This window comes from Camelus bactrianus, chromosome 16 (assembly GCF_048773025.1).
Source record: "Camelus bactrianus isolate YW-2024 breed Bactrian camel chromosome 16, ASM4877302v1, whole genome shotgun sequence".
NCBI lineage: Eukaryota > Metazoa > Chordata > Mammalia > Artiodactyla > Camelidae > Camelus > Camelus bactrianus.
Genome location: NC_133554.1, coordinates 9,545,334 through 9,566,726, shown reverse-complemented (window position 1 = coordinate 9,566,726; position 21,393 = coordinate 9,545,334). Strand labels below are relative to the sequence as shown.

The 21,393-nt window shown below is 54.2% G+C and overlaps 1 protein-coding gene across 4 annotated transcripts in view; it reads left to right on the top strand.

Annotated features, from left to right (window-relative positions):
- Positions 1 to 1,766: 1,766 nt before the first annotated feature.
- Positions 1,767 to 21,393, top strand: part of PITPNM3 (PITPNM family member 3) — a 79,974-nt gene continuing 60,347 nt past the window's right edge. For all 4 annotated transcript variants that reach the window (XM_074342453.1, XM_074342451.1, XM_074342452.1 and 1 more), the window contains exons 1-2: positions 1,767 to 1,911; positions 17,485 to 17,580. In XM_074342453.1, the coding sequence (XP_074198554.1) occupies positions 1,890 to 1,911; positions 17,485 to 17,580 (118 nt within the window). In that variant the 5' untranslated portion in view covers positions 1,767 to 1,889. The remainder of the gene's footprint in view (positions 1,912 to 17,484; positions 17,581 to 21,393) is intronic.

The window sequence follows — 21,393 nt, the reverse complement described above, 5'->3', positions numbered from 1 at the left end:
CCCAGCCACACCCTAGTCGTGAGGAAGGGCTGTAGGCACCCACCCGCGTGCTCCCCGCTGGTAACAGATGGCACACGCTGGCCAAGAGCTCTGGCTTCATCCTCAGGGCTTCTGACATTCTGTCCACTGGTCAGCACTGCTGTCTAGTTCTGGGGTCCTGAATGCCGGGAACTGAGGGGTTTCCTGGAATGTGGGATTTTCAGTGCTAAAATTGGGACAGTCTCTGGCAAACCAGGATGGTTGGTCCCCCTCAGTGAAGCCACACTATGGGGTTTGGACAGAGGGCCCTTGGTTTTGTTGAGCTATGCACCAGAAGGACCCACAGGAGGGTCATACAAGGTGCAGATTTCAGCTCAAACGAGGGGAAACATTCTCATGGTCAGCACTGCCCAAAGATAGAAGAACTCTTGCTTGAGGTTCTGAGTTCACCATCCTTGGATGTCATTAACCAGGAGCTGAAGGGCCACTTGACGGGGATCCTGCAGTTGGAGACAAAGCCCCAGAGTGGGTGCTGGGCTAAATGCTCACAGAGGACCCTTTGAGCCCCATGAGTGCCCCGTTTCCATAGAGGGGCTAATGGGACTCTGGAGTCAGGACCATGGCTAGCCCAAGAGTGGAATTATCTGATGGAGACTTTCCCTATAAGGTGGGGGTGGGACAGGGTAGGTGGAGTGCCTGGCTGCAGATTGTAACAGGGCTTCAGCCCTTCTCAGTTCTTCAGAAGGAAGCAGAGGGGTTCTTCTTGGGGGAAGGCCTGGTAAGGGTTGGAAAGTCATTTGGGAGCAGATACTCCTAGTCCTTTCCAGCAGCAGGGAGCCAGGCAGCCGGCTTTGGGGGTGTAGGGAACTGACAAAGGATGGTCAGACATCTGTTGGGTCCAGAGACCTGGTGCAGCCCTGCTCTCCCCTGGGGCCTCCCACCTGGCTACCACCCAGGCATCACGCAACAACTGGCCATCTCCCGTTCCCTGTTGGATCTGCACTGTGGATCCCTGGCTGCCACCAGGCAGAAGCCACAACCCCAGCCTCCCCAGCCTCCACTGGGCCTGTTCACCACGTCTTTACCCCCGGTTTGGAAAACGAAGGGGTCTCCTGCTTTAACAGCCAGGCTACTTGCCTCCCTAAACTCTGCTCCAGCCTGGAATCCCAGGTGGGCTTTGCGTGTGTTTTACGTGTTCCTTTAGAGCTAAAGGCATAGAAATCCCTTCCCCTCTGAGGCTAGTTCACATCCAGGTTCTGGATCCTAGAAATGATACCCTGGCGTTGGGGCTGATGGAGGGGTCCATCTCTCATTCTGATCCTGGAGACACCTCCCTCCTGGCTTCGTGGGAGCCTCCCTGCGCCCCTTTTCTCTTCCTCTCTCCTCCTCTCTGCTCCCTGTCACTCTCCCGGAGCGAGGGTCTCGAGTCTCTGCATTTCTCTCCCCGTCTCCCCATGCCGTTTCGGCCACGGGGGTGTCTCTAGTGCCGCGTCTCTCACCCCCGACTCGCGGTCCGCGTGCCCATCGCCGCCCGGACCGCAGTGTCCCCGCGTCTCTGCGCCCGTCCGGGGCTCGGAGCGGAGCGCGTTGGAGCAGCGGCCGCGGCCCCGGGCGGGGGTGCGGGCCGGCGGGGGCGGCGTTGGGCGCCTTCCTCCGTCAGTCCCTCCCCGGCAGCGCGGGGCGGGGTGGGGGGTGGGGGGCGGCGCGGCCGCCGCTCGGCGCCTTTAAGGGAGCGGGAGGGAGCGGCGAGGCGGCGGCGGCTGCGGTGGCGGCGGCCGCGGCGAGCGGGGCGGGGGCGCGGGGCGCGGCGCTCGGAGTCCGCTGGCGGCCGGAGGCGGCTGGGCGGCCGGGGCCGGGCCGGGAGCCTCGAGGAGCGCGGGCAGCGCCGCCGGATCCCGCCGCCCGGGGCCATGGCCAAGGCGGGCCGTGCAGGTGAGGGCGGGCGCCGGGAGGGCCGGGCCGCCGGCCGGGGGAGGGACCCGCGTGTCTCGAGGAGGGGCCACCGGCCCAGGTGAGCCCCCGGCGCAGGTGGGCGGAGGTTCCGGGCGGGCCGAGCGGGCGGCGGCGCGGCCAGCCCCCGGGAGCGCGGCGAGGGGGCTCTGCGCGCCCCGCGTCCTTCCTGCGCCCCCGGTCACCTCGTGGGACACCGCGTCCCCTCGCCACCGCCCCGCCGGAAGGGGCCAGGTCTGCGGCGCCCCTGCCCAGCTCGGCGTGGGGAGAGATCGCTGCCCTCCCGAGGCCCTGGGCAGACTCGGGCGCGGGGACCGAAGGCGGTGTCCCGTGGCTGCCGCTCCATCCCACGCCCCCCAGCGCCAACAGGGACGCGCCCCCTTGTCCGGCCGCTTGCTCTATCCAGGACGCGACCATCCCCCCGCCCGCAGCTCAGTCAGGAGACCCAGATTTCTTCTGGGGAAGGAGGGGTGCCCCGCTCCGCACCGGTTAGTGAGCCGTCCCGCCCCCTCCCCCCACCCGACCCTGGGAGGCAAAGCCTCAGGTGCGGAGGTCTGAAGGGGGGCCTCTTCGGAGGTCCCCAGGGCTCTGCCCTCCCCCAGACTCAGGCGGTGTATCCCGTGGTGTGAGGGAGTGGGCGTTAGTCATTCGTTCATTCATTCAGCCAGACGTTCATTCACCAACATCTGCTTTGTGCCAGGCCCTGAGCTGGGCACCGGGGTCAGGAGGCGGAGCAGACCCTGCTCCTGTTTGCACTCTTTGGGCCCGATGGTGCCTTAGGAGGGCCAGCAGATCGAGGGTGGCAGCCAGCCTGGCCTCAGGAGGGCTGGCTTGGGAGGCTGGCATGTGTAAATCCACTGTGAACTCACACCCAGCCTGTGACGTTGGCAGGTGCCGTGCCATCCCCTCGGACTCGGCATTGGTCTGGCATGAACCCCACCCCTCTACCCATAAGAGATGACAGTGGTGGAATGAGTGTGAGTTCACCCACACACACACTTGGGGTCAATTCCGCAGGACGGTGTGTAAATCCACTGCCACCCCACAAGTGCTGCCCCTACCCTGGGCTGGGTCCAGATGCCCCTGTACAGCACTGGGCATGCGATTTCCATGCCTGAGAATATACTCCCATTCTGTCCTGTTGGGGTGGGGCTGGTTGTGTGAGACACAGCAAGTATGGAACACATCTAAACACCCCTTTCCCACTTCCCTCCCTTTTCCCCTCCTGAGGGAGGCACTGGGAGATGACACCAATGAAGCTGGAAAAGGCTGCCTCCTTGGGTCCTTACCCACCCCCACTCCTCCCATAGGGCACATGGCAGGGTGTGTGTCCCGCCCACTGCCCCTGCTCTGTGTGTGCATGTGTGTGCATGTGTGAGCACTCCCCGTGCACAGATCACCTGCCCGGGCGCTGCCATCCTAACAGCAGTTAACAATTGCTGCTAGTACGAGGTACCAGGCGACGTGCACAACCATCCTGGGAGGCAGGAAGTGTTACTTTCCCCTTTTTAAAACATCTGGAAACAGATATTCAGAGTAATAGCTCCCTCCAGGTGGCCCAGAGGGTCTAGGCAGAGGCTGGACGCAAAGCCAGACTGTAAGGGCTGGAGTGATGGATTTTCTCCATCACTACCCTGATAGGTCACCCCCACCCTCGACCTCATGGAATGGGGGTGTGGTCCCGGCCGTACCACTGCCACCATGGTCTGTGAGTCCTTTGGTCTCTAGGCTGAGAGTCCATGGGAATTTGTTCCAGTGACAGGTGAAAAACTGCTCTGCTTTGAGCATCAGTGCTTCATGCTGTTCTAACATTTTGTCTTCCCTGCTGCAATTTCATGCTTGGCCCTTTCCCTCTGGGCAGCACAGACTCCCCTCCTCTGTGGAGTGAACTGCCCAGCTCTTCTCTCCCACACTCAGCTGCCACCCCAAGGAGCCTTTGGGATTGACCCCAGCAAAATCGGATTACTCCTCCTCTTCTCAGCTCTTCCTTAGCTCGCTGACTTGAAGACAGCGTGCAGTAACACATGGATGCAGGTCATCTCCCCCCAGTGGCAAAGTCTGTGTAGAAAAGACTAGGAGATAGGTAGAGAGTCCTCGGAGACAGGAGCCGAGTCCCTGTCTTTACAGCTAAAGAAACTGACGCCCAAGGAGAGGATGTGACACAGACGGGGTGGCTATTCAGGACCATCTACTGCGAATGGACAGACTGATGGTCAGAAATGATCAGGCTTTCACTCTGAGGGAGTGATGTTAGAATTGAGGGAGGCTGAAAGCCAGGGATGGAGGCCATGAGAATCTGGCCTGTGAATGGAGGAGTCTGCTCTGGGACCTGTGAGGTGTTCTGTCTAAAACTGGCCAAGGGGGCCATCTACTGAAGGAAGAGATAGAGGTTTGGGTCACCAGAGTGCATGACTCCAAGGTCATCATGTTGTAGCCTAGGGAATGCATCTCTGGATTTGTGCAGTGCACAGCCTGAACCACCAGCCATGGCTGTGTCCACTGTATCACAAAGGAGCTGCAGAGAGGCAGTGAAAGGACTCCCATGTTGCCAGGAGTACAAGAGAAAAGGTCATCAGGTCCTAGAAAGGACTGGATAAATTCCAGAGGGTGGATCCCAAACGGGTTACCCGCAGTTCCCAGTCTCCTGGGAGATTTCAGTCACGTAAACCAGAGTCATCATGGTGCCTTGTGTCTAGTCTTGAGACAGAGAGTGAGGGAAGGAGAGCCCTTGGTCTTGCCCTGAGGGAGCTCTTGGTCTAGTGGACAAAAATGGAGAGAGGCCTACCTTGGGGATGGAAGCTGGCTGTAGGGAGGTGGGGGCTGGGAGTTGGGGAGTGCCCAGGAAACAATAATATACAATGCAGAGGCACATGGGGCTGGGCCTCAGGTGCGGTGGAGGCGGAGAGGCCAGTGGTGGCTTGAAACAGTAAAGGCTGGATTTCTCGAGGACCTGGGCCTTAAAGGCTGGCAAGATTTGGGCAGGAAGGTGGCAAGGGGCAGGCTTCCACAGGCAGATGATGGCTTAAACAGAGTCTAGGAGGTTGGAATGGGAAAGGTGTACGTAGAGGGGTCCTGCAGTAGGGTGGGAATGGGGGTGGGTGGAGGGGAGGTGTACAAGGATGGAGAAGTCTGTCTGGCTGGAGTAGAGGGTTCCTGGAGGCATCCAGTGGGCAGAAAGGAATTCCAGAGAACATCCAAGATGGGAGTGATGTGTACGATTTGGGAGTTTTGACAGATCCCTCTGGCTGCTCCTGGAGGGCTCCTGGGAAGGCAGGGAGAGGCCAGCTTGTCCGGAAGGGTTTGTGGTGGTTCCTGCCAGCTGCACGGCCCCTCCATTCCTCCCTAGGCCCCTCTGGCCCTCCCTCTGTACCGCAGCAGGTTGGCAGGGGTGTCTGCCAGCCCGGGGGTAGGGCAAGGAGAAGGCCGCCACCGGGCAGGATCAGAGGCAGCAACCAAGAGGGTCCTGGAACCTCTCAGGCTGGGCCAGGACTGTCTGGAGAGGCTGGGCTGGGGCCACAGGGCTGGGCCTTTCAGGCTGGAGGAACCAGTTTCTTGGCTCCCAGGTGTTGGCCTCTGCTCTAAGGGGAGGAGCCGGCGAGCTGGAGTGTATCAAACCCAGTAATTCGGGTCAGTAAATTACTGATCCTACAGCAGCAGAGCTGTGGGGAGGCTTCCAGAGGCTCATGATCAAAGCCCCCGCCCACGAGGGGACATTGTGGGCTGGGGAGGGGTAGGTATTGGCCCAAAGCCACAGGAAAAGGTGATGGCAGAGCTGGGCCTGGAAGCTGTGTTTCCAGAGTCTTGGTTTAGATCTTGTTCTGTTGAGACAGCCACCCTCTCTCCGTCCCAAAGCCAGATCTTCTCCTGGGCCCCCTGCTTCTCGGCTCCCAGGGGCAGGGAACAGTGGCCAGATCTCTTGGAGGACAGAACATTTGGAAGCTTGGGAAAGGGACCAGCTCTGGCATTCTCAGGACTTTGGGGAGGTGCCTGGGGATTTGAGACACGACTCAGAAACTGCCAGGCCTACGGTACCAGGATGCCTTTGCTGTGTATCTGGGGAAGGGCACTACATTCTGAGTCAAAGACATAGGAGTTCCAACAGAGTCCCCCCTCAAGCAAGTGACCCTAGGCACCAGAAGGCCCGATCCCAGTAGGGGGCCCCTGCCTCCGTCCTGGATGGTGTTTGGGAGTGGTGGGACACAGAGCATGAGGACATGGCTAGGCCCCCCTTGCTGGGGCTGGGGCTGCATCGAATTGGCCAGGTGTGATGCATTCTTGTATTCATCTTAGCATATGGAAATAGTTCATGGCTGGAAGCGGCTTGGAGATCTTCCCATCCCACCTGTTAATTATGTAGGTGGGAGACCAAGGCCAGAAAAGCAGAGTTTTCCCCTGAGGCCTGGTGTCTTTAAGGACAGAGTGTGTGAACTCTGCAGACCAGTCAGGCTTTGAGGACTGCTGGGTAGGTAGGACCGGGCCCTCCCAGGAATTCTCTGGGATTCTAGGCTCAGGAGAGGGAAGGAGAGGGTGAGGGGTTAGCATCCTGGGAACAATCTGTCTCAATCTGCTTTCCCATCTAATGGCAGGACAGCATCTCTTTAAAGTAGAGTCTATGTTATTCCCATTTTATGGATGAGAAAACTGAGATCCAGAAAGTTTAAGTGTCTGGTTCTAGGATCTCACATCAAGTTAAAGGCAGAGCTGGAATTAGAATTTAGGTTTCTTCTACTCTTGGATTCAACATTGCTAGGAGTTAAACTGCAACAAAGAAGAGACCGGCTCTGTCACTGGTTGACCTTGAACTGCCTCCCTGGGCCTCAGTTTCCTCATCTGTAAAAGGGGAACAGGAAGGAAAAATTTTCAGGGGTCAGGGCAAGCTCTGAGCTTGCTCCAGCTCTGACACTGCTCTGATCTCCTTCCTGGCCTCCCTCCCTGCTGCCTTTACTGTGCCTTTTGGGTCCTCGCCCCTTCCCCGTTTCCTACCTCACAGGGACCCTCCCAGAAGGGTGTTGGAGATGGGAGAACACATAGGGAGCTGAGGACTGGGACACGGGGGGGGGGGTGCCTCCTGGGGGGTCCCAGCCTGGCCTATCACCAGATCTGCTGCCAGGGCCCCCAGGGGAAGGGCTGGAGGTGGGAGGGGGGAGGGGAGAATGCATAACAAATAACTTTGGAAATCAAATGAGATCTGAGCTCCCCACCCACTCCCTCAAGTCTCCCTACTCCCTCTTTTAAAATTCTTGTTTTCTAGAGAGAAAAAAATGCTACACTGCACCCCCTTTCGCAAACGAATGGGAGCCTTAGTGAGTCACTCCGGAGGTAAACGCCACCTCCAGGGCCCCAAGTCTGCCTGCCTGCGGGCGGCCTGCACAGCTGTGGGGCCACCAGCCCCCACGGGGGTACACGTGTGGCAGCTGCCTGTCAGCAGCTCTGGGTGGGAGCTGGGTCCCTGCGGTGGGACCCCCTCTGCCTCCTCCAGGTTTTCACCAGGGCTGCATTTGTGAGGTTCACTGGCAGATGAGGTCACAGCTCAGGCTGGGGCCAGGCTGAGAGCTCAGGGCTTGGTTTGAGGCTGGGGCTGACATGTAGGGGCTTGGGCTATGGCCTGTCTGTGGGGGTGAATTCAGGACCCCAGCGGGAAGGCTTTGTGGCTTCGGGGAGAGAGATCAAGATCAGTGTGTGTGGCCGGGGCTGGCAGGGGGCAGGTGCTGGTGCAATGGCCTCTGGAAACCAGAGTTCCTGGGTGTCGAGCTCTTCTCTCTAGATATCCTGGTAGGGGCTACATGTGTGTGCCTGTCCAGAGCCTCGTCTTCCTTTCTGAGGGTCAGCCCATTTATCTGCAGACCTGGGGCAGGGGAGGCCAGTGAGGAGGTGTCTCCCTTCCCAGATGACCCATTATTCTGGAGGAGGGGAAGTAGCCGTCTGTGAGCCGGGACGCCAAACAAGGCTTGAAAGCAAAAATAGAAACACGTCGGGCTCTGGGAGGGGCATTGAGTTCTGGTGGATCCGAGAGGCCTCTTCTGAGCCGTCTGCCACTGATGCTGTGTTTGCTCAGCTCCGTATTTGCAGAGCACATCACGTCCTGCGCTCCTGACCTCCTCAGGGATGGATCTGTGTGTGGGATCCAGACTGCGAGCTTGCGGGACTGCAGCTGTTTTAGGGGTCTGTCTCTAGGAGGTTAGGAGCGGCTGTGGCCACCCGTCACTCATACACTTAAGACCTTTCCTGGACGGCTCACTGCCCTCCTGATCAGAACTCCCTTCAGCCTGCCATATCCCCCGCCTTGCCCCCCACTTCCCACTTCCCGTGAGGCTGGTCCCAGCTGAGCAACTCCGGAATCATCCCTTGTGGTAAAAAGAGCTATTTTCAGCCTTCCCATTATTGCCCAGTGGGAGGGGGTGGTGTTTATCCCTTGCTGCCTTTTTGTTTTCTTGTACAGTGTAATCAGGAGCAGTGGTGAGAGCTTCATGCAGTCCCGCCTCCGGGGTCCCGGCTGACAATTCCCAGCGCTGTGATTTGGCACCAAATGGAGAGCCTGGAGGCAGAGGCAACCTTGGGCCCCATCCTTGCTCCATAGTAACTCTGGAGTGGCAGGTGTCACGAAAGGCCCAGTGGAGTCCCCTTGGCCCTGGCTGGTGGGGGTTGGTTCCCTGCTGCAGCTTGCTTCAGGCTGATGGTAGCCTTTGGTGCCCTTGCTGAAGAGTTGGCTGGCTTATTGGGGTGGGGGTCTCTGGAGGAGTCCCCAGCATCCTCCGTGGCATCTGTGATCCCCAACCTGGCCTCCCCATGCTGAGGCCAGGTTCCTGGGTCCTTCCTGGGTCTTTGTCCCTGCTCTCCGCAGTGGGTCCTGGGATGATCAGAGGGGGCCCCTCTGTCCTGTCTTTGGGGCCCTCCCCTCCCCCACCCTCCTGAGGCTCCTGCAGGTGGCAGAGATGTCAGTGGTGAATTGGCAGGTGCTCTGGGAGCTCCCTTTAGAGGCAGGAGAAAGCTTCTCCCTTATGGAGCAAGAGTCTGGCGGGACAGAGGGGGGACATCTGGGGCTTGAGAGAATTGTTCCAAATAACTCAGAGCTGTTGGGAGTCGAATTGGCAGAGCCAACGAAAGTACAATAGATAGCCAAAGCTATTAATCACTAATTATCTCCTAAATAAGGTAATTAATGGGTATTTAAGTGGCATATTTATGAGATACCAGCAGGTCTTCAAAAAGCACATCTTTTCCAAAGCAACTGGTTGGGCCAACTGTGTCCTGCTGGGAGACTGGGATTGTAATCCCACCCCTAGCCCACCCTCTGGGTGCAGGAAGCATGACGGGAGGCCAGTCCTCCTCTGAGCTTCCTTCTCCTCATCGTGAACAGGGATCATAGCCCTTCTGCATGGACCTCACCGGGCTGTTGTGAGGATGATGGGGAATGAAGGCCGCACAGATCCCTGGCAGTAGGGTAACGTGCTGTACAGAATCAGTCTTGGCTGTGTGCGTAGCCTTGATGCTGTTCGATACAGCCCCTGGATTGTGCCTGGCGCAGTTTATGGCCAGGGTCAGGCCGCAGTCAGTGGTTAGAATCATTGCTTTTTTGAGTCCTGGCCAAACCTGTCGCTGGAACTGTGACTGGGTCAAGTCTTAGTGTGTGGCTTGCGCTGTGGTCAGCTTCGTGGCCGGGTCTGAGATCGGGTCCCAGTTGTTCTGTGATCGGGGTTGTGGCTTGATCTGTGGCCGGCTCCAAGTTCAGGCTGTGGTCTGGCTGTGGCTAGTCTTAGGAAAATTCTGCAGCCTGGAGTTCCAACCTCAATTCTTGAGTCCACCTCCTGGGTTGATGGAGCTACCTGGGTACTCCAGAAGCTGGATTCCTTCCAGGTCCTTCAGGATCTGGGCTCCAGGTACTGGGAACCCTAGCACACAAGTCCTTTGGGGCCTCCCGGCACATCCTCTGAAACAGCCCAGCACACAAGCTCATCGGTGGCGCATATAGCAGTTTGGGAGATAGTTAGGACGTGTTTCTATAGCAACCAACCCCCAACCAGATCTGGTTTCTTTCTTTAATAATGCCTTTTTCTGGAAGCAGCTTCTCCTGGCCTCTTGTTTCTCCCTGGCTGGCACCCTGGCCCCTGGACTACTGAGCATGGGCTGATTGGCCCTGAGTTGCTCTGGTCAGACTCATCCTGACACAGAGTGGGGCCCGAGGATACACTCTGTGGGACATTTCCCTGAGAGGGGGCCCTCCTGAGCTCTACCCGGTGCTGGGCCATGCCGAGCGTAACGAGAGCTTTCTCTGGGCCCAGCCTTGGGCTGGGAGAGGCTCTGTGGGCCTGGAGAGGATTCCTACCAGGTATCTGCCTGGGGGAAGCCACAGCCCACGGGGGCAGGCAGGCTTGGACCTAGCTCACGGACAGGTGGTCCGACAGGCGCAGGCAAAAGATGTCCTGGAAGCACAGAAGAGGCAGGCGCCCAGACCAGCGCCGCGGTCAAGGAAGGCTTTCAACTAATTCTTAAAGCGTGAATGGGAATTGGGCATGGGGTCGGGGTGGAGGGTATTTAAGGCACCAGGGCCATCTTGAACAAAGGCTTGGAGGGAAAGAACATGATTTGGGTGGGGGCTTCCCCGGGACTACGTGTTACGGAGCCCGGACTAGTGGGTGGAACTGGTTTGGAGACAGAGTGGGTTCTGGCCTTACGTAGCTTAAGTTCTGGGGAGCAGACAAGACGGCCCCAGGGAGCTGCGCCGGCGGACGGGGGAGAAGGGTCAGCTGTGCACCGGGACCAGCCTCAAGAGTGTTAGGGGGTCGGCACCTCCGGCCTCAAGATGGAAGGACAGTTCCCGGTCTGCCCCCTGGGCTCCCATTCCAGCGCCCTGAGGAGGAGACGGCCCGCCCTTGGGAGCTTCCACGTGTGAAAAGACCAAAGAAAGGCCCAGGGAATATCATGATTTATTTATTTCATTTAACAAACCCTTTTATAGCACTGAGTGCCAGGCACTCTGCCAAACCTTTTTCAACCCTTTTCAAATATTGATTCATGCAATCTTCATGGCATCCCCATGGAAGGACTATTATTACCCCCATTTGACAGAGGAGGAAACTGAGGCACAGAGTGCTGTAGCCACGTTTTCTGGGATCACCATTTGAGAGGTGGCAGCACTGGGATTTGAACCAGCCCCAAGGGGGAGTGGGTGGGACAGTGAGCAAGGAGGAAGGGGAGTGGGAGGGAGAAGGGGGACATTTAGAGTCACCTGCCGGCCTGTGAGAGCCTCACCAGACTTAACGCATCCCTCGCTCAGTGTGCTGTGTGTGGACGGGCCCTGGGACCCCAGGTTAGAACTGAGGGGCAGGGAACTGTGATTCTAAATGTGTGTGTGTGTCTGTGTGTGTATCTGTGTGTCTGTCTGTCTGTGTGGGCCACATTTGGGCTCCGGCTCTACGTGTCCAGGGTGCTCTCACTGCCCACGGGGAGTCTGGCGGCCTGATTATTTCCGCAGCATTGATGTCAGGAGTTGGACTCAAATGCTTGTGCCTGTGTGTGTGTGTGTGTGTGACAGAGGAGACAGAGATAGGAGATAGGGGCCCCGCCTGAATGAGTCCACAGCTGAGCCCTTTCCTCCCCCAGACCTCCTCCTCTCCTGAGGCACAGACTGCTTGAATCCAGAGGACCTGCCAGGCTGTGGTTTCAGATGCAGCCTCAGGCGGGACTGGGCACAGGAGCTGTGGCCACGGTGACGGGCGGCAGGCTCAGTGCCCGGCAACCCACCTTGGCCACCTCAGGCTCCCAGGAGGTCTGGAAACGGGCAGGTGTTACTTTAACACCCGCAGGGCCATGGCTGTCGCAGCCGACGCCCATGTTCCCTCCCTTGTTCTGATGAGCCAGACTTTTTACCCTGGAGGAGAAAGTTCTAGGTCCAGCGTCTCTTGGAAATGGCCGGATTGCTTTGACCGTTTTGACATGTCTCTCCTCCTTCCCATCCTGCCCCAGCATGGCCAGCTCTGCCCACACTTCCTTAAGCTCAGCTTGTGCTGCCTCCCCCAGGTAGGCCTCCGGGTCCTTCAGCCTTTGGGACCTGCCGTCCACACCTATGGGATGCAGTGGGTGTGACATGTAGCCAGGGGCCAGGCTGCCCGCCCTCTTTTGTCCTGTGCCCGGTGCAGGGCCGGTGCAGGGCTGGGCCCATCAGCTCTGTCCCCAGTTCCTTCCTCCCGGGCACCATCTGGCCGAGGAAGAGTCAGCCAGTGCCTTCCTCCCTCCCTTCACTGTGCCAGGGATTTCAGTGAAACATGTGCATGTTCCTTTTCACAGTCTTTTTCATTATAGGCTATTATAAAATACTGATTATAGTTCCCTGTGCTACATCTACAGTAGGACCTTGTTGTTTATCTATTTTTTGTATAGTAGTTAGTACCTGCAAACCCCAAACTCCTAATTTATCCCTCCCCACCTCCTTCCCCTCCCCTGGTAACCGTAAGGTTGTTTTCTATGCCTGTGAGTCTGTCTCTGCTTTGTAAATAAGTTCATTTGTGTTTGTTTGTTTTGCTTAACATGATCCATTTTATAGGGTCTTTTTCACCCAAGGGTAGATAACCGAGATCCCCCCAGATGCCCACATCTGAGAGTGGGGGGGACTGCAGCAGGTTTAAACAGACTTATAGGGTATATGTAAAAACCAGGGCAGGTGTGCTACAAAGAAGAGAACAGTAAACAAGATCAAAGATGCCTTTGGAAAGGAAATCAACGGTAGGTTTTGACCACAAAGGAGAGTCAGCAGTCAGGTGAAGGGTCCATCTGAAGGAGGAACAAGTGATGGTCCAGCGTTTAGAACTCAAAGAGGTGACAGAGTTCTTTGGATGCTGGGGGCCTCGCCCTCGTCATCAGCGCCCGGTGGATGTACAGATGCGCGTGCTCGTGCCGGTCTGTTCTTTAGGCTGTAATTACACTGTAACAGACACTGGAGGAAGGAGGGCCTGGTGGGAGGAAGGGAGTGGTTTCAGTTTCTTCAGAGCACTTTCTGTTGTTGAGATTATCTTTGCTGTTCCCTTGTACCAGGTCTGCTTTCTCTGTCCCCCCGAAGAGTGTAAGATTTGGGGACCCCCACCCTGTCCCTCTTTTTCACCTCGGTGTCCCCAGCACCTAACACACTGCCTGCGGGATGGGCAGCTCCCTTTGACACCCAGAAGCCCCTTCTCTCTCTGCCCACCTCTAGCTGGGAGAGCATCTCCCTCAAATGGAGCTGAACTGGCCTCTCTGCCGCCTTGCCCTCTGCCGGGTTCTCCCTGCTGGGATTCCCACGAAGGCCAGCCTATCACACGTGCTATGGGTGTTACAGTGCCCTAGGATGATGGTGGCCGGCAAGGATGGACGCAGTGGGGGTGGCGAGGGAGGGACAAATTCTAGAGCTCTCTTTTCTGCAGCTCTGGCACACGCGGTTTGTGAGGGGGAGGTAGGCAGAAGTGTCCTTGCCTTTCTTTGTTCCTGGGTGGAGTGTGTACTACACAGAAATGAGACCCACCATAACCAGGAACATCTTGACGAACCCTCCCTATTCAAACTCAGGAACCAACTAGGCTCAGATACATCTTCTGATGAACCCATCACTACTTCAATTCTTGCTGCTCACCACCCAAAACTCAGAACCGAATAGATGAGGCTAATATGACTGCCTTTACTATCCAGATTCTTGCTTTCTTAGGAATGGAATGGATTTGGACAGCAAGGGATATTTGCACATTAATATAGTATGTATAATAGTTTTTATACCTTTAGTATCTGTTGATTGAGAGAATATATAAAATTAATGTACATTCAATAAGAGTGTTAAGTGATGATATTTTTTGAAGCACAGAAATCTTCACATCATTTGATTTATACCTAAGCACTTTTTATTTTATTTTATCTTATTTTAATGCTATTGTAAATGGTATTGTTTTTCTTATTTTATTTTATTTTTATTTATTTATTTAATTGAAGTACAGTCAGTTACAATGTGTCAGTCTTTGGTGTACAGCACAGTATTGTTTTTCAAATGTCAAATTCCAGTTGTTCATTGCTGACATACAGGAGTGCAACTGACTTTTGTATATTGAGCTATTGATCTTGTATCCTGTGATCGTGCTATATCCAATTATTAGTTCCAGTAGGTTCTTTTTTATAGATTTTGTAGAGTTTTTTTTTCTTTTTTTTTTTTGTGTGTGTGTGGGTAATTAGGTTTATTTATTTATTTATTTTATTGGAGGTACTGGGGATTGGACCCAGGACCTCATGCATGCTAAGCACACACTCTACCACTGAGCTATACCCTCCCACCGAGTTTTTATTTTCTAGATAAGCATGCCATCTGAGAACAAAAGCGGTTTTATTTTTTTCTTTTCAATATGCATACCTTTTATTTCTTTTTCTTGTCTTATTGCACAAGCTAGAACTTTATCCACATACATTTGAGAAACAGTCCCATATCCATGTTAGAAATATTCAGTTATAATGTATCTGTATCTGGATTCTCAAACTCCCTTGCAGTAAATCCAGGGTCCACGGTAGGAAATTACTGATCTGCCTGTCATGCTGTTCACCCTGGTGGGTGAGAATCATAACCTTAAAGGGTCCCCACAGGGAGTGTGGGGCAGACGCAGCTTTGTGTCTAGAAGTGACTTCCAGCTCAGTGTTCCCTGTGGCCTCTGCCTTTTCTGTGTCTCAGAAGTGCTTCTTGCCTGGCTCTAAGCCATGGAGCTCAAGCTGGGTGTGTGTTTGGGAGTTTGTGGTGGGTGGGGCAGGAGGGACAGGCAGGAGGGCTGTGTTTCTGGGCTGATCTGGGCTGGCCTCTCCCTTCAGGAAGAGTTTATGTTCTGGGATCTGGGCTCGGAGCAGGGAACAGTGCCAGCATCCTGCAGGGTGGCAGGGTGTGGTGAGCGGAGGCTGCAGCAGGTTCTCTGAGAACTGCAATGTGCATTCTAGCCATGGCTGGGGGAATGCCCGCCTCCCACTGTTTCACTGACATCCACTGTGTGCCAGGAAGGCTCCTCAAACACCAGTCAGAGTTGACACATTTCAGGGGACAGTTTCTGTCAGCTTTCTCATTGCACAGATGGGGCATCTGAAAAAGAGGCATTGCTAATGCAAGAACCCAGGTCTCTCTGGAGACAGAACAAGTGTGCCTGGTGGCCAGGGCTGAAGCCCTGGAAAGACTTACCCTGTATACACAATAACTGCACTGTTTTCCACTGACTCTAAGATACAATCAGTTATAAGATGCACCATTATTTTATATACCAGGGAGAAAGACTAAACAATGCCACCCAAGTTATGATTTGCCATCACATAAGACACACCCTGATTTTAAAGATGTGGAAGTGTGAAAAAAAATGTACATCTTAGAACTGATAAAATAAGATGAATTTATAAAATTAATAGTCATATGAAATTAAATGTGCAATGTGAAAATTGAGTTTCCCCTGCCTCTTCTTATCAAATTCTGCTCTATACAGATAATGTCTGTTGACACATTGGTGCTGTCCTTCCAGAAATTTTAATGCACCTTTAAGTGTATTTATGTATTAATAATTATTTTTTATTAAACATTTTTTTTAAATGGAGGTACTGGGGATTGAACCCAGGGCCACAAGCATGCTGAGCATGCGCTCTTCCAGTGAGCTCTACCCTCCCCTACCGTAATAATTATTGTGGGCACTTGCTATATTCTGGGCCCTGGGCTAAGCGCTTTGATGCATTTTATTTCATCTTTACAATAAGCTCATGGGGCAGGTAGGAGATGTCCTCACTTCTTAGCTGAGGAAACAGAGGCACAGAGAGGTGACGGGACTCGCCTGACATCACACAGCTTCTAAGGGGCGAGAGCCTGAGCTTGAATCCAGGCCTCTTCAGCCTACAAGCCTGAGCCCTTTACTAATGTGATGTGTGTACGGTATAAGAGTACCTTTCAAAAATGGGGTCAGAAGAAACATGCTGCTCTGGGACCCGCGTGCATTTTTTTTTTTTCTCCTAACCATCCTCTGTGGGCATCTTTCCTTATCAGTACATAAAGGGCTACATTATTTTTCTACCAGTTGCAAGGATTTCCCTTTGTGACTGTATATGTATGTATGTCTCTTCCCTTGTGGAAGGACACTGGGATTTCTTCCAATTCATTGGTGTTACCAGAACACTGAGATGACCAACTATATATTTCCATCTTTGTGTACTTCTCTGATTATTTCCTTGGGAAAATTACGAGGTCAATTTTCTTCGAACATTTTTATGGTTTTAATTTTTATGATTAGATTGGAATCCATCTGCGATCACTAATATTCCCCATGTCCAGGGAGCAGGAGGAGGGGTTTCCTGATGTGCTGGACACCAGCTGGTTCCAAGAGAGTCCCCAAGTGTCCAGTAAAAATGGCTCAGAGAATGGAGGGCAGGGACAGAGGCTTCTGACCCAGCTCTGTCTCTGGCCTTTATCCCCCAGGTCCCAGGGCAGGAGGTGGCCTGGGGCTGAGTTCAGGGCAAGGGGCCATGTTCTCTGTGTTTATTAACTCCTGCCTGCTCCAGATAACCCCTCAGCCCCACGTCCTGACCTCTGCTAATGAAAAAGAATATGAAAATGAATATATGTATGTTCCTATATGACTGAAACATTATGCTGTACACCAGAAATTGACAAAACATTGTAAACTGACTATACCTCAATAAAATATTTAAAAACAATAGTGGCCATTACTGAACCTCCTAATATACAGGTGCTGAGCACGCATTACTTCTGATCCTTCGAGCTTGGAATTGATGCTTGTCAATATTGTATAGACGGGGAAACTAAGGCTTCGGGCTGGAAAGGGAATGGCTGTGCAGGTTGTAAGTGGCAGAGACAGGACAGAACTCAAGCCCAAGTACCCCTTAGTTTGGGACTTTTTCCCCAGGGGAGGTTGCAGGCCTGGCCTGGCCTGCACATGCTGTGTACAGCAAACATCACTAGTACCTGTCAGGATATCTGCTTCTCCCCTCCTCCACCCTCCTGAAGTTGGGCGTGGCCACGTGACTTGCTTTGGCCAATGACATGTATGCAGAAACTTGTTGAGTGTAGGAAGACACCTTCATGACTGGGCGTGACTTTCTGCCTTCTTCTAACCTGCTCCAGGCCACCTTGATGTCTCTTTTTGAGATGGTAACATACAGCAGTAGCAGCTTTGAGTGACTGCCATAGCCAGGGTCCCCTTCCAATCGGGGTGTGAGTGAGAAATGACCTGCTGTTGTTTTAAGCAGTTTTAAGATCATTTATTAACATAGCAAAACGTATCTGATGCTTCCTGATGCACTGTGTCCCCTTGGCAACATCTCTTTACTATCTCTGGCCTCAGTTTTGGTGTGTGCAAAATGGGCACACTCATTCCTGCCCCACTGAGCTATCTCAGAGAGGTATCTGGGGTTTAAATGAAAGCACAGTAGTGGGAGGACCCTGTGAGGTGCTGAGGAGAGGGCAGGGACGTGCAGGACGCTGACTAAACCTTGGTTCGGGGGCGGTCTGGGTTTACCTCCTTTATGCTAGGACACAATCTCAAGCCTGGCTAACGGGTGTGTTTCCTTTGACAGGTGGCCCTCCCCCGGGCGGTGGTACCCCCTGGCACCTTCGAAATGTCCTCAGCGACTCAGTGGAGAGTTCTGATGATGAATTCTTTGATGCTAGAGGTGAGTGAATCCCATCCGGCCATCATTGGCTGGGTGACCTTTTTAGAAGCCCCACGAAGGGGATCTCTGTTGGGAGTTAATATCTCTCCACTGAGACACTGTAGTTCCACATTTCATAATTTCCCAGTCTGTGAGTTCCCCAACGACTGGAGATCAGCATCCATTCATTCACTCTTTCAGATATTGGCTGAGTTCCTAATATACTGTAGTAAAAAAAAATAGGCATGGTCACTGCCCTCACCCGGCTTATAGTCTAGTGTGAGAGGCAAACATCAATTACACAAAGGGAAATACAATCACCAATGGGGAGTAATACTTTGGAGTCAAAAGCACCAGGTGTTAATAGAAAGAGTGAGGATGGGGGTACCTAATTTTGGGCATGGAGGTCGTTAACATCTTCTCCGCAGAACCGAGGATAGGAGTGGGCTAGATGAAGAGTGGGAGAGAGTGCCTTAGCCACAGCAGATAGGATGTTGTGGAGACAGGAAAGATGTGGCTTTCCAGGAACTGAAGGAGACCCGCATGGCGGGGGAGAGGAGAGATGAAGCCTCGTGGGACCCAGGAGACGACTTACAAGATCAGCCCGTAGATGGGAGGGGGAGCTGGAGTGGAGGTGGGGACCAGTTAGAAAGATTATTGCAGATGTTCAGGTGAGGCATGATGGAGGGCGAGGGCATCAGTGTTGCTTCCCAGCGCTGGGTGCATCACCAGTACGCAGACACAGCATGGGGCGCTAAGTGAGGATGGAAAAACAGGAAGCATTGTAAGAATTGGAGAAGAAGGCACCAAACCTTGGAGAAGGTGGGCATGTCAGGCAGAGAGATCAACCTAAGCAAAGGCTCAGAGATGAGGAGCTGCAAGGCAGGTGGGGGGGGGGACCGGTGGGAGATGGGGTCTGCCGGGAGAGAGGACCCTCACAGCCTTGCTTGCCTGGGCAGTGTGGGGGCAGCTGAGATGCACCAATGGCCTCCTCCCCAGCCCAGGAGGGCCCCCAGTTCTCACTTACTCTGAGAAGTCATCGTATCTGGGGGGTCGACTTACTCCTGAGATGGGGCCAGCTTTGAAATGCCTGGCTGAATGGGGTCTTTAAAGAGAAACAGCCCATATGCTGGGAAGACATCTGGACCCAGAACAGGCCACTTGGGACAGGGCCTCAGCCATGCCATTAACTTTTGCTGTGATCTTGGGCAAGTCTTTCTCCTTCTCGGGGCCTCAATTTCCCTATTAGCTCTGTGCCTCCGGGAGTGGAGATTAGATCCAATTTAAATGACTTCAGGGAAGCACAGAGGGGCGGCGGGATGCTGTTCCAGGCTGCGCCTCCTCCATTCTTGGCTCTGGGCGGAGAACCCCTTCCCTGATGCCGGCCCTAAACCAGCCCACTTGGGGCTTATTTCCTGTCTCCGATTGGCATCTGATTGGAGTGGCAGCCGGGGCTGACTTCCTGCATAGCAACTAACCCACAGTGTGACAACAACGGCTTCAATATTTTGACGCTTAGAACACTTTCATTTAAAATATTTTTGCAGTTCAGCAGGGCTCTGCATTCCCAGATGACGAGGGTGGGTCGCTGAAGGAGACAGCTGCGGGAGGTGCAGGTCAGCTCCAGCTCCGGCCGAGGTGCCAGGTGCCAGCTTTCCCTTCGGGCAGCTGTGGATACAACCCGCTCCCCTCCCTGCGGACCCTCGGCTTTCTGTCCTCCACTTCCACGATCTCACCACTCTGTCTGCAGTTCCCAAATTGGCCTCGTCTCTCGCTCCTCTCTAATGGGTGCCCCACTTTCTCATCTCTCGCTTGGCCTCATCTCACTTCTGTCTTTCCTTCCATCCGCTGTCCCAGGATCCCAGACTCTCTTGTCCTTTGCCCTGCCTTCCACCTCTCAGCACTCCCTACCGGACCTCTGAACCTCACATCTCTGCTCCCCTCCTCCTACATCACCTCTCCCAGAGCATCTGTAGTTCTCAGCCACACGATCCACCCACAGGCTGCTGGAACCTTTAGTTCTGAGTTGCCAACTCCCCACCTCCTGTCTGTTCCATACGGTTTCTCTGGACAAGGCCTTTGCCTATTTCCTTGGCTCTGAGCAGTAAGAAGTGAAGCCATCCTCCTGCTCTGCTCCTAGGAACTGGCCCAGGCCCAACCCGGCCAGCTCTCTCAGCATCCGGGGCCAGGCTGCGGGTGTCCGATTTCTGGGCAAGCTCTGAAGGGTCACCTCCCATTTCTGTTCTCTAGCCAGACTGAGGCCTGACCCTAACCTGCGTGTCAGCTCTGACCCCACCTGCATCCTGCTACCTCCAGTCATGGTGGAACCACCTGGCTGGGTGTCAGAAATAGAGGCCAGATCATGGAAGGGACCTCCAAAGATCACATATCAAGGTTGGGGCAGAGGGACTGGAACCCGGGAGCTTAGTGTCCAGGACAGGCCTTTTTCTTTGACATATTACTGAAACTGGGACCGTCCTCCCTCCCTTTCTTCCTTAAGCTCCAGCCCATTGGCCCAGCACTGCGGTCTACCTGGTGGCATACAAGACGCTCATGGTCTGGTGCAGAGGGGGGACTCTTAGGCTCTGGGGGGCTCTGGGTGTATCTGCAAGGCACGGAAGGGACTGGGGGGCAGTCAGGCAGGAGGATGGTGCTATCTGGGTCCAATACGACCCTGGGAAAGATGCCAGTTTCCTGGGCCATTGCAGCAGGCTTGGGGCCTCCAGGTGGCTGGTGCCCCTGACTGGATGCTTTAGGGTGAGTGATGGAGTCTAGGCCCCCAGACTCAGCAGGGGCGCCACGCTCCGTCCTGTCAGTACAGTTAAAGGATATCTGGGGACTCACGGCCCAGTCTAGCAAGGCTGGATTGCAGAGTGAGGGAAAACCCAGGGTGACCAAGAGGGAACAGTCCTCAAGCCCAGACCATGTCAGAGCTGGGGGGCCCTCAAGGTCTTGAGTTCAACACTCCCACCCCACTTTATAGCCTGAGAAACTGAGGCTGGAGAACTGGGAAACTGTTCAGGGTCACCAAAGAATCAGGCAGAGCAGAATTCAGACTCATTCATTCATTCGTTCCAGCATTTACTGAGCATCTGTCCATCAGGTACCAGGCACTGTTCTAGGTGTAGGGGACATGGGGCAAGTAGACCCTGTCCTGGCCCCCATGGAGCTTAGTTTAGTGGTGATGGGTGGGAAGACAGTATATAAGCAAGTGAGTCCTATCGATAATTTCCACGAAGCAAATAACACAAAGGAACAGACACCTTGCCAAAGAAGGTAGAGGAACGGCGAACAATGAAAACATGCTCAGCGCCATTAGTCATTAGGGAAACGCAAACCAAACGCATAATGAGACGCCACCTCATTCTTTTTAGAATGGCTGTTTGAGACAACTGGCCAGGATGTGGAGGAACTGGGAGTCTCAGACTCAGTTGGCAGGGATGTCCAGTGGGACAGACACTTTGGAAAACAGATCGCAGCTTCTTAAAAAGTTAATCACAGTTAACTACCTTTCCACTTCTAGGTGTTTACCCAAGAGGAAAGAAAACATATGTCCTCTTAAAGACGTGTCCCTTAGCTGCTTTCTTCACGATAGCCCCAAAGTGAAAACAACTCAAATGTCCATCAATGGGTGAATAATAAACAAATTGTGGGGCCTCAGTATTCATGAAACAGCACTCAGCGATAAGGAGGAACGAACTGATCCCCACAGCAATAGGGATGAATCTCAGAATAATCGTGCTGAGTGAAAGGAGTCAGGCTGAGAAAGAGTGCACACTATGATTCCATTTGTAGACAACTCTAGAAAGTGCAGACGAGTCTGTAGCGACCAGA